The 17,902-nt window shown below is 41.5% G+C and overlaps 1 protein-coding gene across 1 annotated transcript in view; it reads left to right on the top strand.

Annotated features, from left to right (window-relative positions):
* Positions 1-17,063, top strand: part of ELMO3 (engulfment and cell motility 3) — a 53,373-nt gene extending 36,310 nt beyond the window's left edge. Inside the window, exons 16-21 of the mRNA XM_067471044.1 lie at positions 2,563-2,726; positions 4,695-4,807; positions 6,454-6,558; positions 8,570-8,652; positions 9,897-9,974; positions 11,741-17,063. Of these exons, the coding sequence (XP_067327145.1) occupies positions 2,563-2,726; positions 4,695-4,807; positions 6,454-6,558; positions 8,570-8,652; positions 9,897-9,974; positions 11,741-11,953 (756 nt within the window). The 3' untranslated portion in view covers positions 11,954-17,063. The remainder of the gene's footprint in view (positions 1-2,562; positions 2,727-4,694; positions 4,808-6,453; positions 6,559-8,569; positions 8,653-9,896; positions 9,975-11,740) is intronic.
* Positions 17,064-17,902: the final 839 nt, after the last annotated feature.

Genomic DNA, 17,902 nt, shown 5'->3' with positions numbered 1-17,902 from the left:
ATTACAGAGAGCGGTCAACCCTCCTGTTTAAGGAGCTCCATTGGCTGCCGTTTATCTACCAGGCCCAATTCAAGGTGCAGGCCTTGACCTATAAAGCCCTGAATGGTTTGGGACCCTCCTACCTGCGAGACCGTATTTCCATCTATGAACCCACGCGATCCCTTCGATCCTCTGGAGAGGCCCTTTAGGAGGAATTTGAAATCCTCGTTATCCAATGTGTCTTCAGTGATTGAATGTAAGATTCTCCCTGACCACACTTTGCACAAAATGTCCTTAGACGCACCTTATTTTATGGTTTGTGCAGTGAAATCCTTCCTCATTCTTGGAGCTTCATCCTTATAAGTTACACTGTCCTATCTCCCAGTGTTTTTTAAAAAAATTATAATTTTATCCATGCATCTGGCCCTGCTTAGTGAAATTCCCTGTGTTTTTAATGTTGGATTTTATATTGTTGTGTTGTATATTATTTTGATTTTGCATTTTATGTATTTTGCTCATTTTATTGTGTTTTGTGTTATATTGTTTGTATTGTATTGATGGTCGTGGCCTCATGTAAGCCGCACCGAGTCCCCTTGGGGGAAATGGAGCGGGGTATAAATAAAGTTTTATTATTATTATTATTATTTATTACTACTTCTCAGCCTGCAAAGCAAGTGCAAGCGAGTTCCTTTGAGCCAGCTGAGGTAGACCACCACACAACACAAGAGTCCAGGAATATAAGCAAACAGTTTATTGTAAAAACATATAAAAAGCATATGAAAAATCAGGAATAAACAGAAGATATATAATCCAAAAAGGTTTAGAAACAGGTGATAACCAGACAATAATTCAAATGTCTCATAAAGTTCCAGAGGTGACAAAGTCCAAGAACAGCCAGAAATCACAGATACAGCATAAGTCCACAATCCAGAAGGTATAACTAGTAAAACTTGAACAGGAGTACATGAACAGGAACATTAAAAACTTCCAGGATATATTAAATCCGAAATCAAAGCTTGACTTGAACCAGGAACAAGAGAACTCAGGCTTAGAACTGACCTTATGGTAAACAACTTTTAGTCTAATAGACATCCATGAAATCATTCCGTTTCCTGTGAATTTCCTTTGCAACTTTCCCACATAATCTCTCTGAACAATGCAAATTATTTTTGGCTCGAATTTATAAACAAAAACTTTGGTTGATCTCCGTAGCTACAGGTGGGTTCTCATGGGAACTCTCTTTATCACTCAGCTCTTCACTTGATTTCTTATCTGCTGTTGCTACTTCTGACTCCGCTGAATGCTCTTGAGGCCCTGCATTTTCTGAGCCAGTTTCCTCACAGAAAGAACAATTATTTCCCAGACTTACCATATATACTCGAATATAAACCAACCCGAATATAAGCTGAGGCACCTAATTTTACCACAAAAAACAGAGAAAACGGATTGACTTGAGTATAAGCCGAGGGTGGGAAATGCAGCAGCTACTGGTAAATTGCAAAATAAAAATAAATGCCAATTACATTACATTAATTGAGGAATCAGTAGGTTATTTGTTTTTGAATACTTACAAAAATGTTAATTTAAGATAAGACTGTCGAACTCTGATTAAATTATTATTTACCTTCTTCAATGTAAATGTGCTTAAGCATCCTTCCAATAATAATAAAGAGAGCAACATAACAAATGTAATAATAACAATAATAAAAAGAGTAAAATAATAAATGTAGCAATAACAACAATTATACAGTAAAATAATAAATGTATAATAATAGAGTAAAATTATAAATGTAATAATAATAAATAGAATAAAATAATAAATGAGATGATGATGATGATGATGATGATGATAATAATAATAATAATAATAATAATAATAATAATAATAGAGTAAAATTATAAATAACCTTGACTCGAGTATAAGCCGAGGGGGACTTTTTCAACCTAAAAAAGGGCTGAAAAACTAGGCTTATATTCGAGTATATACAATATATTTTCCAGACATGAGAGCCCATCACTTTATGCCACAGGAAAGCTCACAATCCTTTCTAAATCATCAGTTAAACCATCAGCCTCTGGTTGATCTACAACAGAACTTCTGACTCTTGCTATCTTATATTCCTGAATTCCGGATTTTGGCTTATGGATCTTGATATAACCTTGTTCTTTGGACTCTAGTATTTGGCTTATAACCCTGGAATGGATACTCGCCTTCTCTGTTGTGTTTTCCTGCTATTGTTTGCCTCTTGGTTGGACTATTGGCTTGACCTCAGACTTAACGCTTTGTTGGTATTTTGGGGACAAGTCTTTTGACACCAGTTTTAGGACTGAGCTTAAGCTGCCAATGTGCATGTTGACATAGAAGTGTTTACCATAGTTCACCGCATAATGGTTGCATTTTTATTTATTTTTTTCAAAAAGAGGATGGTGCGACCATTATACAAAAATACCACCCCCGTTTCCCGAGTCTGTACCCAGAGTCATGATTGTATTAGTGCTGAAAAAAGGTCTTTGGGGCATGTGGTGTGGGCAGAGGAGGAGACCCTGGTATCTCCTGATGGGATGACCCTGTGACTCCTGCAGGTGATGCAAGTGGTCCGTGAACAGATTACCAGAACCCTGGCTTTAAGGCCCACTTCGCTGGAGCTCTTCAAAAGCCGAGTGAATGCCCTCAATTACAGTGAGATCCTGCGTCTCCGGCAGACAGAACGGATGCACCAGGAGGAGATCCTTGCAGCGCCAGTCCTGTGAGTAAGGAAGGAGACTTGCAGTTTTGTGAATACATGTGTGACAAGAGCAAATGCTGAACTCTTGTGCAGTGAGTGTTTACTCTATTCAGGCATTCACTGCAGGTACGGGACCAGAAAGTGGGTGTCAATTCGTCCAGTGGTTTTTGACGAAGTTTGCCCCAATTCTGTCGTTAGTGGGGTTCAGAATGCTCTTTGATTGTAGGTGAACTATAAATCCCAGTATGTTTGTGGAGATCTGTCCACACTTGTGTACCCCTCTAGAATTCTTTCAGTGAAGATATTTATGTAATATTTTAAATGAAAATATACATTAATGTCTGTTTATAAATCAGAGCAGAAAATAAATCCCTCAAGTCACTCCTGACAACAACAAAAAATTAAAATATTAATGGTATAGTTGGAGCAAATGCCAAAATCCTCTTCCAGCTCTATGAGTTTATTATTTGACTAGCCGTCCCCTGCCATGCGTTGCTGTGGCCCACAGGGGGGTTGTGTGTGGGAGGTTTGGCCCAATTCTATTGTTGGTCGGGTTCAGAATGCTCTGTGATTGCAGGTGAACTACAAATCCCAGGAACTACAACTCCCAAATGTCAAGATTCTATTTTCCCCAAACTCCACCAGTGTTCACATTTGGGCATATTGAGTATTCATGTAGAGTTTGGTCCAGATCCATCATTTTTGGAGTCCACAGTGCTCTCTGGATGTAGGTGAACTACAACTCCAAAACCAAAGAATACTGCCCACCACACCCTTTCAGTATTTTCTGTTGGTCATGGGAGAACTGTGTGCCAAGTTTGGTTCAATTCCATCGTTGGTGGGGTTCAGAATGCTCTTTGATTGTAGGTGAATTACAAATCCCAGCAACTACAACTCCCAAATGACAAAATCAATTTTTTTTAGTGAAGAACATACATTGGGTTGTTAGGTGTATCGTGTCCAAATTTGGTGCCAATTGCCCCAGTGGTTTTTGAGTTCTATTAATACCACAAACGAACATTACATTTTTATTTATATAGATTGGCCTAAATTGACACATTTTGGTAACTTTGCTGTGTGAGTCTTTCCCTCAACTATAGAAAATCCAAAACCATTTGGAACAGGTCCTAATTACTAGAGGTTTGTGTCCAATTGGATTTTATAGTTTTTAAAAAATGTCTGGTCAAAGTCCCTTTTTTTGGTCAAAACCTTTTATTATTTAAAAATTCCAACACATTTCAGCCTTTATCACAAGGGCTAATCTAAAAATAAAGGGAAACACATTTAATATTTGTACAGTATTTACAACATCTTATAAACAACTCTTAAGATGTTGGTCAAAGTCTTAACATCCTTCATTTTTTACACAAAACTGCACTTACTGTATACATTAATTACTTAAATTTACCTGGTTTGTCAATGGTGCCCATTTTGCCTCCTTGAAAGCGTAGCCTTGGCTCCAAAGTGTTATGCTATGGGTTAACAGGCATGAGCAACCTTTGGCCCTCCAGGTATTTTGGACTTTGACTCCCACAATTCCCAACAGTTGGTAGGATGTTAGGAATTGTGGGAGCTAAAGTCCAAAATACCTAGAGGGCTGAAGTTTGCCAATACCTGGGTTATTCTATATGTCACTTTGAGTTTTTTCTATACAGTGATGGTAAGGCAGGAAAAGGGAAATTCCAGCACATTATTGTAACAGGATGAAACAGAGGAGAATCCATTCCTTACGGTGGGTTCACCTTCCCCCATTTTTATCTATGTATTAGTCACTTTTGTATCCTGCATTTTATCCAGTGAGCTCAAGGCAGCATACATGGTTTTCATCCTCTCCTCTTTGTCAACGCAAAAACCCTGTGAAGCGGGTCAGTGGCCAAAGATCACTCAGTTTTATGGGCTTCAATTTGCAGTGTAGCCCAACACTCTTAACTAGTTCACACCACTATACAACATACTGTCTCTTTTTTTTCTATTGTGTTTTTGACCTAGGGAACTCAGAGAGCGGCTGAAACCCGAGCTCCTCAAGCTAATCCAACAGCAGAGGCTCCTGCACCTCTGCGAAGGGACGCTGTTCCGCAAGATTAGCAGCCGGCGCAGACAGGGTACGTTGCAGCCTTTGTGGCAGTATTTACATTCCTACAACAAAAAATACCACTTATACGTAAAGTAAACAATAATAGAATTCAGCAAGCAGTTATATAGACATGTTGTACTGTTCAACTTTACAGTGATGTCAAACAATATTTGTGCAGAAGTTATTAATACTTTGCATGTTTTAAACTGTATATATATGTGTTTGGGTTAGCTACAGTAACACTGGAGCAGCCTATTTCAGAGATCCTCAGTCAGCGTTACCATGGAGACCAAGGCAAGCTGGCAAAAGGAGGAGTGGGAGGAGCCAAGTTGAGAGAGTTTTGAAAACAGACAGTTGGAGAGTCAGTTAGAAGTTGATTTTGTATCTGAGAGGAGTAAAAGAGTGGAAGTGAAGAGTAGAGTGGAAGATTGAAGTGTGAAGCAAAGAATTGTGGCCTTGGGGAAGCCTGAATAGCTACTGGAGGTTTCTCAGTCTAAGAAGGTTGAAAGGAGAAACATAGCCAGTTTTCTTTAGCCAAGGGAAAGGCTAAAGGATAAGCTTGTTAATTTATTTGATCAAGGAAAGATCAAATAGGGAAGATATTCCTGTACTGAAACATTGTTTAGTAACAAGAGCTTCACCTCAGTAAGATACTGTGTAACCTGGAAGAGTGAAATGTTTAACTAACCAAGTATTATTCAAAGTTCTATAAAATAAGTTACAACGCTTTGTACTCAATAAACCAGTTATCTTTCGTTGAAGACAGTCTAATTTCCATCCATTCTGCGTCTGTATTGCCATATCTCACAGTAATACCTCATATCTCACGTTGGTGGCAGTTACCATAGATTACATATAACAATTGGCCTCCACTATACCAGTTGGTGGCAGAATTCAGAGAAATAAACAATAAACCTCCTTCTACTCTCCTGTCACACGACAGCACATGTGCTTTCTCCCCTCTCTGAATCACCTCCTTGCAATATTATATAAATTTTGGTACAGTCTCTTTAGAATAATATCAATGTCATATCTTCTTATGTTGAGTAGCTTATAAATCAGTCGCCCACGACCGGTTTCAGCCTTACTTCAGGCCTTCTTCTGGTGGACTGAAATTAATGTATAAATCAATATTTTGCTACAGTTACATACATATTAAATATCTTATACTAGAATGCATTCAAAGAAACTTGCTAAGTCTTCACACTTGTTATTACAACAATATTTGTTGAACATATCCATTAAACACACATTTAAGTTACTTACAAAGTTATACACTTGAGAATTTGTTCTCCTTGGGAGATACAGGTTTTTGGCTCAGTGGTATCTAAATCAAAGGAACGAAATGTGGCTATGAGTGTTTGAAAATTACTATGTTAAAAATGATTATTTTGTAAAAATATTAAAGTGTTTTACAAATTAGGAGGGTACTCACATGATACTCTGCTCTGTGTTGAGTTCTGGTTGTAATAACAAGTGTGAAGACTTAGCAAGTTTCTTTGAATGCATTCAAGAACTTGCTCCTCACACTTTGTTCTTGGAGTGCAGAATCTGATGAAAGTTTTATAAAGTCAGCCGTACAAGATGCAGGCAAGGAATGCAGTTTGGATTTCCCGTTAGAGAAGCTGTTGTGTCCATAACCTTTATGACGGTGGTCTTGTTTTGCTTTGGCAGATAAGCTCTGGTACTGCCGCCTTTCACCTAACCACAAATTTCTGCATTATGGAGATGTCGAAGAAGGCATAGAAAGCGTGCCCATTGAGAACCTGCCTGAGAAAGGTACATGACCCCATCCCTTGTGTTTTCAGGAAGTGGAGCCATAGAAGATGTTCCCAAGTGAATTTACAGTTGTTAGAGTCCTCTTTTCATCTTGAAATTTAAAAATATCGTAATAACAGATTAAGTAACTAAGAAATTTCTGCCCTATCATTACATCCCAAACTCACTGCCTCATGCAGCCATATTGTTGTTGTTATTATTACCAATATTATTATGTTTATTTATATGCCACGTTTTCTCTCCAAAAAGGAGACACCAAGCGACTTCCTTTAAAAACATTTCAATACAATTTAAAATCCAAAATATACAAACATTAAAACAGAATTTAACATTATTGGTATTTGTGGTGAAGTGTAAATTTTTAACTTGCAGTTATGTATAATTATAGATAGATGTTTTAAAGGGTAAGTATTTAAAGTTGCATGACTAAGGGGGATGGTAGCCAGCTCAGCTCATGTTGAGCTGGGTTACCATGGAAACAGGGCGGAGCCAACTGCCACTTGGCAGGGCAGCCATTTTAAAATAGTCAGTCTACAGTCTGTGAACTGTAGGAGTGGCTGGTTCTGTTGAGTAGTGAGAACCAGGAAAGTAATCTGTAGTTTAAAAACTACAGGTAAAGGCTGATTCTATAGTAGAGAGAATCAGGAAGGTTTTGGCTTTTAGCCTGAGTAGTTTAAATAAGTCGAGTTGACTTAATTATATTAATAGTTAGTGTATGGGAGAAAGGGTGAGAGAAACCCAGTGAGGATCTCTATTGCAACAGAAACATCACAAAGGAAGAATAAGTTTGTAACTGAAGTAACCTATTAAGGAAAGAAACACAGTTTAAAGACAAATAAGTTTGAAACCTGTTTAGTGGAAGGAAGAGTCCTTCCCAGAGTTGTTTAAGGAATGTTATAAATGTAACCTTTGAAGATTTGTGCCTGTAAGAGTTAAGTTACATTGAAACCATCATGCTCCTTCTACATTTCAATAAATTTGTTACTGTTTTTCCTAAAGCCTTGTCTCTGATACAATTCCTTTCCAAGTTAAGTCACACTACATAGAAGAAAGACCAAATCAATATTATTGTTAAATAATATGCTATCAATTTAATAAGCACTTACAGAGTGGTGGCTCCTTTACAAACGTTTACAAATTGGTGGCCTCATCACAAATTAGTGGCATCTTCGCGAATCATCGCAGTATTAATTTTAAAATATTGTTCTGCCTTATGACAGAGCCGGTCTTGTTAGCTTTACCACTTCTGGAACAATTGTCAAGATTGCTTTTATCCTCTGGGGTTCCAATTGCAAGAAAAAAGCCAAAAGAAGGGAGATACATCAATGTAGGAATGGAAAGAGAATCTGCAAAGGGGGTTAAAATGATAATTTCTTAAATCTGGAAGGTTTTAATTAAAATCTTTATTCAGTTAGTAAAGACTGTATGTAGAGCAAATAGTGCTTGTTCAGGTTGGTGTGAATAAATTATAATTAGAAATTATGAGTACTTCCCAAAAGTGTCGAAATGTATCTCATTATTGGTGAACCGAATAAGGGACTTTGACTAGTAACTCTTGTCCCAAAGAAAATTTGCCACCTTCTTGAACTAAATGGACCATAGCTGCTGCAGCACCCTTAATCTCAGGGTTGTGGGTTCATGCCCCATGTTGGGGACCAGTGGCACATGTCCTGCTCTTAACAACATCACTTTGGTACGGGGCTTGGAAAATTGCATTTTATAGCAAAAGGATGCATTTCCTCAATTCTTGTAAAATGTATTCATGTGGCTTTGGCACCTTTTGGAAACAAGCTCCACATATATTCTCTGACAAGCACACATCCTGTTTCAGCTATTTGTGGAGGCTCGAGGCAGAAATAAAATCAGTCAGACCCTTTTGTCTCCTTGTGAAACCAGCCTAGGTTTCTTTGGGTTCCTTTTTTAGGATTTAGTGCAGGAAGAAGCATATATGCCAGTTCTGTATTTGTTTCTCAGAAGAGTATTAATAATATAGGCACTTCTTTGTCCGTAGTTCCTGTGACAGACATGAAAGCGCTGCTCGTTGGCCGGGAATGTCCACACACAAAGGAGAAGAGCTCCGGGAAGCAGAACAAGGTCAGGCTCTGTTCTCTCCAGCCCAACCCTATCCTCCCTCATGCTCCAAACTCGCATTTCCCAGCTAGTTAAAATGGTGTCAAAATTAATTCTATATAGGTGCACTCCCCCAAGTCTGATATAGCAACTGCTACATTGCAATAGTCATCATGGCTAGTACAAAATTGTAACTTTATCCTCCATGGGTTTGTCTAATTGGGAGTGATCCTGGACTCATCGCTGAGACTGGAACCCCAGGTCTCAGCGGTGGCCAGGAGAGCTTTTGCGCAATTAAAACTTGTGCACCAGTTGCGCCCGTACCTCGGGAAGTCTGATCTGGCCACGGTGGTCCACGCTCTTGTCACATCCCGAATAGACTACTGCAACGCGCTCTACGTGGGGTTGCCCTTGAAGACTGTTCGGAAACTTCAATTAGTCCAGCGAGCGGCAGCCAGACTGTTCACCGGAGCGACATACAGGGAGCATACCACCCCCCTGCTGTGCCAGCTCCACTGGCTGCCGATTCAGTTCCGAGCACAATTCAAGGTGCTGGTTTTGACCTACAAAACCCTATACGGTTCCGGTCCAGTGTATCTGTCCGAACGTATCTCCCTCTACGTCCCACCCCGAACTCTGAGATCATCTGGGGAGGCCCTGCTCTCGACCCCACCACTCTCACAAGTGAGGTTGGTGGGAACGAGGAGCAGGGCTTTCTCAGTGGTGGCTCCACACCTGTGGAACTCACTCCTGGGGGAAATCAGGGCAGCACCATCCCTCCTCGCATTCAGGAGGAGGGTGAAGACGTGGTTATGGGACCAGGCCTTTGGGCACTCCGGCAATTAAATCAGACCATCAGGCGAGTAAGACCAGCAGGATTGATGAAGTGGAACATAAAACTAGATCTATGAGTTAGCGAACGCTGACCAGGTAAAAGGAGAAATTGGGTTTGTATTGGTTTTTATTGATTTTATTGATTTTATGTTAATAATGTATGAATTTTTGTTAACTGTGTTCTGATGTAATTTTGTGTATTTTGTGTATGATTGTTTTATGATGCAGGCATCGAATTGTGCCTTTGCTTTTGTAAGCCGCCCTGAGTCCCCCTCCGGGGTGAGAAGGGCGGGGTATAAGAACCCCAAATAAATAAATAATAAATAATATCCTGTTGAAGTTAGCAGCCACCGCTACATCTTGTGCCTGTCAATGCCACTTGCTAATGTACATATGCTATCCTTTCCCACATATCTTTCTTCCCTTCCCTCCAGGATCTCCTGGACCTTGCCTTTTCCATAAGCTATGATGTTGGGGAGTATCTGAATTTCATTGCTCCCACCAGGTATGAGGTGAGTAGCTGCCTTGGAACTTTTCTTTCTGGAGCACATGGAGGACTTTTTTAATTGGAAAAAATATGGCCATGCTTGGTAACACCAAAGTTGAGACAGAGAGGAGTAAGAGCAGTGGCTAGCCCAGGCCTGGGCAAAATTGGGCCCTCCAGGTAATTTGGACTTCAACTCCCACCATTCCTAACAGCCTCAGGTGCCTTCCTTTTCCCCTTCAGCCGCTTAACCTGAGGAGGAAATTTTATTTTATTTATTATTATATTATTATATATAATATTAATAATGTTGTGATATAATATATTATATAGTACTAGCGGTCCCCTGCCACGCGTTGCTGTGGACTAGTCTGGTGATATGGAAAATAAAGTAATTAGAAAGTGCTGGTTTCTAATATATGAAATGTATGTGGGTACATTACAATATATTACATTACAATATATGTAATGTATGTGGGTAAACAGTATTTCTTGATGTTTCTTTGACAGTGTTGACGTAGAGATTGTCCCTTTCAAATCTATAATACTTTATCTCTGTGTGTGTGAATCATATATATCTATCTATATCTATTAGGGCTGGGCGGTTTCGTTTTGTAATTTCGTAATTCGTTAAAAATTCGTTATTTTTTTTTTGTTACGAAGCGATAACGAACCATTCAGGAGCATCTAAAAAATGAAACGAATTTTTCAATTCGTTTCGTTATTGCTTCGTATTCGTTTCGTATTTGTTTCGAAATCGTTTCAAAATTGTTTCGTTATTATTTCCGCATGTCTGGGGCAAGTTTTATAGCTGTTGTTAGTGAAAAAAATTATAAATATCACACCAACAGTCAACAACAGAGGGAGAGGGAAGCTTCAGAAGTTCCCCCTGTCCCATTTGGAGGTTTTTTAGTGTATTGTGCGGTCGCGTCCGCCATTAACGAATCGATTCGTATTCGTTTCGTATTCATTTCGTATTGGTTCGTAATTTTACGAAATTTCGTAAATATCGAACTTTTTTAAAGAAAAATTTCGGAATTCATTTAAATATCAAAACGCAAAAACCCCAAAAAACGAATCGAGTTTAGAAACAAATTTTTCCGTGGTTGCCCAGCCCTAATATCTATGGCTGGATGGCTCTCTGGCAGGAGGGCTTTAAGTTTTTCTTGCCCTGGTGAAGGGAGTTGGACTGGATGGCCTTAAGTATTTTCTGTTGGTCATGGGGGTTCTGTATGGGAAGTTTACCCCAGTTCTGTCATTCGTGGGGTTCATTCAGAATGGTCTTTGATTGTAGGTGAACTATAAATCCCAGTAACTACAACTCCCAAATGCCAATGTCTATTTCCCCCAAACCCCATCTGTGTTCATATTTGGGCATATGGAATATCCGTGCCAAGTTTTGTCCAGATCCATCATTGTTTGAGTCCACAGTGCTCTCTGGATTTAGGTGAACTACAACTTTCAAACTCAACTTCCCACCAAACCCTTCCAGTATTTTCTGTTGGTCATGGGAGTTCTGTGTGCCAAGTTTGGTTCAGTTCCATCGTTGATGGAGATCAGAATGCTCTTTGATTGTAGGTGAATTATAAATCCCAGCAACTATAACTCCCAAATGACAAAATCATATTTTTTTGAGTGATGGTCACTCCTTGTGTTGTGAGACGTTTTGTTGCCAAATTTGGTGTGATTTCCTTTTTAAGGTACTCATTATGCACAGAGCATTTATATATATATAGATTACATGTTCTTGTGAATTATTGACAAGACCATATTCATTTTCTTCTTGTTCTTCAGTTCTGCTTGTGGACTGACGGCTTGAATGTGCTGCTGGGCCAAGACATGGGGAGTGAGCGGACACAGAGCGACCTGGACATCTTGCTGTCAATGGAGCTCAAGTTGCGGCTGCTGGATCTGGAGAACATCCCCATCCCGGATGCCCCGCCTGTCATCCCAAAGCCCCCCAGCAACTTAAACTTCTGTTATGATTTCACCCATATAGAACAGTAAGGGCTGCCTCGGCCTAGTGTCCCCTGACAAAACAGAGGCGTCTTGAGCATGCGGTGCACTGCTTCTGCAAACCAGATCACAAATGTGTCATGAGCTTCCCGCTCTCCTTTTGTCTAGCAATGGGTTTATGCATTTCCAAATTTCCTCTAAATAATTTTTGCCAAGGATGACAAAACTCTTACCTGCAAACAATTTCAAACTGGTTTCAGATCAGTTTTGAGATTTATTTCATATATAGATTTTCTAGTACAGGCATTGCAGCAGAATAAATTGTAGCAAACCACACTTATCAAGAAATGGGAGAGGAAGAAGGGAACTGACTCATGGCATGTTTTTAGGTCTTCCGTTTTAGCTTCGATATGGGAAGTGAGTCTGTTGGTAATTCAGAAATCAAAAGATTGGATTCTCTTTTTTTTAAATGGCCAAACTTCCATGTCTGCCTATAGGTTCAATTTCCCCCCTTTTAACTGTACCATTTCAGATATCTCAGAATTTTGAATTTCCCTCCAATTTTATTTTTTTAACTGTTTGGGAACACATTGAGAGATGGAGAAAATAATTTAATTGCTATCATCTATCCACTGTTCTCTGCAAAGCTGTAACTATAACAAGCACTAGGAGGTTAAGGAGAGCGGGAGGCGCTTGCCTTCTGCAGATTCTGGGTTGCACTCTTTGAGACTTTATTCCAAGACCTCCAATGTCATAGGCAAACACACAGTTGTTCCAACCTGATAGGGAAAGATAATGCTTTTAGGAGTTGTCTGTATGTCACTGTTAGTTCTTTAAGGAGGTTTTTTCAATCATGCAGCTCATGTCGAGACACAGGCACCTTAAAGGGCCACACACAGTATAAGTCCCAAAGTAAAGTTTATTGCAACAAAGAACAGCAGCTCATAGAGACTTAAACCTCAGTGCCTCTGGCTAAAACGCAAAAAACTAACCAAACTTGGTTCAAAAAGCAAACAGAATATAATTCGGATTAACCAGAAAAAAGAACCGGATTAAACTGCAGTACTTAGCGGCACTTACAGTACTTAGCGGAAGGATACTAGAGACAAAGTTGAAGTACTTTGGCCACATCATGAGGAGACAGCAAAGCCTAGAGAAGACAATTATGCTGGGGAAAGTGGAAGGCAAAAGGAAGAGGGGCCGACCAAGGGCAAGATGGATGGATGGCATCCTTGAAGTGACTGGACTGACCTTGAAGGAGCTGGGGGTGGTGACAGCCGACAGGGAGCTCTGGCGTGGGCTGGTCCATGAGGTCATGAAGAGTCGGAGATGACTGAACAACAACAACAACTTAGTGGCAAACAAACAGCGCGTGCACACAAACAGTTAACAACAGGAAGAAGCTGCCGAAAGAGAAACCGAAGCCAGCCGAAGTCCAGAAGTCGTCATAGAGGTAATCCGAAGAAGCGTCGTTCCCAAGTCCGTCAAGCAGCGGCGGCGTCAAGCCAGTCCGAGATCCAGGAAGGGAGAAAGCCACACTCACGAGAAGTCAATCCAAGTTGAAACCCAAGTCGAACTCCAGACTGCAGAACCCGGACCAAAACCCAACACGAAAACAGGCAGCAACAAGTCCACACGTAACCAACACCTTGCCTTCTGCAAAGGTTTCCCATTTCAGAGCCTACTTTTATCTTACACATCATCATCCGAACATGAGCTGACCTCCGCCCTGTCATTATCTCTTACAGCTGTTCTTGACTCCACACGTGAACTCCTGTTCCCATCCCTCCAACTTTTCCATCTTCTGTCAAGACTTAGATCCCCCCAAGACTCAGATGTATTTCCCGTTTGCCAATCCTCATTAACAGAGAAGCCCATAAATGTGTCACTAGACATTGGCTCTGCACATATATCTTGTACGTCTTTCACCTTAGTCCAGTCCAATGTGTCATTCCCATCCTCATCACTCCCAGACCCATCGCTCCCAGAGAAACCCATAAATGGTTCATCATCTGTGGAAGCAGTAAGCATATCCCGGATCCTCTTCCTCTCATGCTCCTCATCCGATTCCTGCTCCCGAGTAACCCTCTTTGTTCCCCTATTCCCATCCAGTGTATCTCCTTCCTCCTCCTCACTCATTGATCCTTCATCCCCAGAAAACCCTTCGAATGAGTCTTCATCAGTAGGTGCCATAAGTATATCCCAGATCCTTTTCCTTTGCTGTTCCTCATCTGACTCCTGCTCACGAGTACTCCTTTTCCCCCTTCTGGCACCCATACCACTGCTTGCAACATTACTAACAGACTCTACTACAACAGCTCGCCTATTTACAGTACTTGTATTCCACCCTTCTCACTCCGAAGGGGACTCAGGGCAGATCACAGAACACATATACGCCAAACATTCAATGCCGATTATACAATGACAAGACAGACAACAGATAGAGGTATATATAGTTTTTTCTCATCATTTGGCATCTTTGGAGGCTGCACTCGGTTCCGGCCACAGGGGGGGTGCTGTTGCTTCATCTCCTTGCCGAAGAGATTCTTTGTTTGTAAACTTTCCTCCAAAACACCGTGCCTCCCTGCTTAATGCAGTTCCTATTCATCTACTCACATTGCTGTTTTGATCCACTAGGGGAGCTGGGCTGAAGGTCAGGAGCTCACTGACCTACCTTTGAATTGTCAACCTTTCGACTGGTAAAATTTACTGCGGCTACATCTGTGCTAAAGCCGGCCCCAAGTAAGGGAGCTTAAAATGCCTCTATTCATTTGTACACTAGACATTTATCATCCCACATTTTGTTAACCTTTGACTGAAGAGTCAGCAATATTTGGGGGACAGACCTGTCCCTGTGCTTTTCCCAGGAAAAAAATAGGCAGACCTTCCACTCTCTTTGTCTTTTTTTCCCTACCATTTCTTTGGCTTTATTTAGCCTAAAATTTTGTTGAAATTTGTTCTACCTTTTGCTACGTTATGCGAAGCAGAAACTAGCTCTTTGCACAACTGGCTGCTTGGGAACACTGAGCTTCATGGGTATAAGGAACAGGAGGCATGACACTTCATTCAAAAATCATAGCACCACTTTCCGGGACTTTTCTTTCCACAAGCACTGCAAGGAGTGTATGGCATGGGGAGAGGTTTCTAATGGCTCCTCTTTCAAGAATGTTTCTCTTAAGATGCTCTTAAAAGCATGTGTCTAAGGGGACAAATATCTGAAAATGAATCCAACATTTTCTAAAAAACTTTCAGGACTTGTTACATGCCATTTAATAGCCGAGGCAATGTGCATTCCCTGAACCATTTTCTAAATTTTATGCCTGCAGAAGTTGGATTCTGTGGCTGTGCAAATAATTCTGTGGTTCCCAACCTGTGCTCTGTGGTCTGCAAAAAGTAAAATATGGTCTACGGCCTCACTGTTACTACACCGTTGCAACTAGAGAGACTGGTCTCGCTAAACCCCCTTATAGTGCCGAGGCTTATTAAATATGGTTTTCTGTGGGTGAGCAGATTGGCGACTACTGGATGGCATATGTTCTGTATCAGAAACTAGAGCTGATGTGGTCTATCCAATGCAATTTTCGGAGTCAGCACCCCAAATAACCAAACCGAATCTAAAGTTGACCAAAGACTGATTCGTAACCCTTTTGGTACTAATGTTGGAGAGTGGTCCCTGGTAAAAAAAAAAAAAGGTTGGGAACCGCTGAAATATTTGGTCTTTCTGTCACATTTCATTGTGTTTTTGCCAGGTATAGGGGAGTAGCAAGAAACTCGAATGTAGTGAAGCTACAGCCTTGACTGGCCACTGGCTACCTTATTGGGTTGACTTTACTGGATAGTTGGAGCCCCCGGTGGCGCAGTGGGACTGGTCGCAGGTTCAAATCCGGGGAGAGGCGGATGAGCTCCCTCTATCAGCTCCAGCTGCTCATGTGGGGACATGAGAGAAGCCTCCCACAAGGATGATAAAAACATCAAATCATCCAGGCGTCCCCTGGGCAACATCCTTGCAGACGGCCAATTCTCTCACACCAGGAGCAACTTGCAGTCACTCCTGACACGACAAAAAAAACCTGGATAGTTCACTGGAGCCCCCGGTGGCGCAGTGGGTTAAACCCCTGTGCTGGCAGGACTGAAGACCGACAGGTCGCAGATTCAAATCCGGGGAGAGGTGGATGAGCTCCCTCTATCAGTTCCAGCTCCTCATACGGGGACATGAGAGAAGCCTCCCACAAGGATGATAAAAACATCAAATCATCCGGGTGTCCCTGGGCAACGTCCATGCAGACGGTCAATTCTCTCACACCAGAAGCGACTTGCAGTTTCTCAAGTCGCTCCTGACACAACAAAAAACCCCAAACTGGATAGTTTACTGGTCCTCCTCTAAAAAGGTAAATGTTTCTCCTGACATTGTGTCTGACTCTGAGAGTTGGTGCTCATCTGCATTTCTAAGCCAAAGAGCTGGCATTGTCCATAGACACCTCCAAGATCATGTGGCCAGCATGACTGCATGGAGTGCCGTTACCTTCCCGCAGAAGCAGTACCTATTGATCTACTCACATTTGCATGTTTTCAAACTGCTAGGTTGACAGAAGCTGGGCCTACCCCGCTCCCCAGATTCAAACCGTCAACCTGTCGGTCAGCAAGTTCTGCAGCTCAGTGGTTTAACCCACTGCACCACTGGTGCCCCCTCTAAATGTGTGCTTTTCATTAGAGAAAAATGACAGACCACCACCAAAATGTGGCTACTCCAGCTAACCTTTTGCAACATGGGTTTCCAGAAGCACTTCTGTGGTCATTTGGGAGCTATGACAATATCAGGAGATACTCTCATTGAGAGTCATTGGACAACCATTCTGAAAAAAAATGTGATGGTTCTTATTGTTTTTTCATGTGAATTCTGTAAATATCTATATCGATCACCTTTTTATACTCTTGGCAGTATTGCCTCTTTGGAAAGTTCATTGCACTGGATCAACCATTTCTCAATCACTTTTGTCCCATTGTGCATGTCCACTGACTTAAAAGGAAAGGAACCTTCCCTCACTCACTGTCTTTTGTAAAGGGACTTCCTGCTCAGGTGCTTCTACTGTAACTTGTTCACTGTGGTACTGCCTTTGGGAAGGAGGCCTTAATAAAATAAAAGCAAAGCTAAAGGGAACAATCTTAGTTGTGGTGTTGCATTGAATGGTGGAATCTTTGGAATGGCTGCAGCTGTCCTTCAGGAAGGAGATGTCTTAGCTTGCTGTGGTCTTCCCATAACAGTAGTTGCTCTTGGAAATATACTGTATATACTCAAGTATAAGCCAACCTAAATATAAGCAGAGGCTGGGAAACTGGGAAAACGTATTAACTCGAGTATAAGCCGAGAGTGGGAAATGCACCAGCTACTGGTAAATTTCAAAATAAAAATAGATACCAGCAAAATTACATTAATTGAGGCATCAGTAGGTTAAATGTTTTTGAATGATCTGGCCGGGGTGGTCCATGCCTTGGTCACCTCCAGATTGGACTACTGCAATGCGCTCTACGTGGGGCTGCCCTTGAAAACGGCTCGGAAGTTCCAACTGGTCCAACGAGCAGCGGCCAGGATGTTAACCGGGGCCCCTTACAGAGAGAGGTCAACCCTTCTGTTCAAGGAGCTCCACTGGCTGCCGTTTATTTTCCGAGCCCAATTTAAGGTGCAGGTGCTTACCTACAAAGCCCTGAACGGTTTGGGACCATCCTACCTGCGTGACCGCATCTTCGTCTATGAACCCACGCGTTCACTTCGGTCATCTGGAGAGGCCCTGCTCGTGATCCCGCCTGCGTCACAAGCACGTTTGGTGGGGACACAAGACAGGGCCTTTTCTGTGGTGGCCCCCCGACTCTGGAACACCCTTCTCAAAGATCTTAGACAGGCCCCTACCCTGGCAGTCTTTAGAAAGAACTTGAAGACCTGGCTGTTCCAATGTGCCTTCCCAGAATAGGAAATCTCCAATACCAAGTCCCAGAAGCACTTTA

The sequence above is a fragment of the Anolis sagrei genome, chromosome 8 (assembly GCF_037176765.1).
Source record: "Anolis sagrei isolate rAnoSag1 chromosome 8, rAnoSag1.mat, whole genome shotgun sequence".
Lineage (NCBI taxonomy): Eukaryota > Metazoa > Chordata > Lepidosauria > Squamata > Dactyloidae > Anolis > Anolis sagrei.
This window is presented reverse-complemented; position numbering and strand designations above follow the sequence as displayed.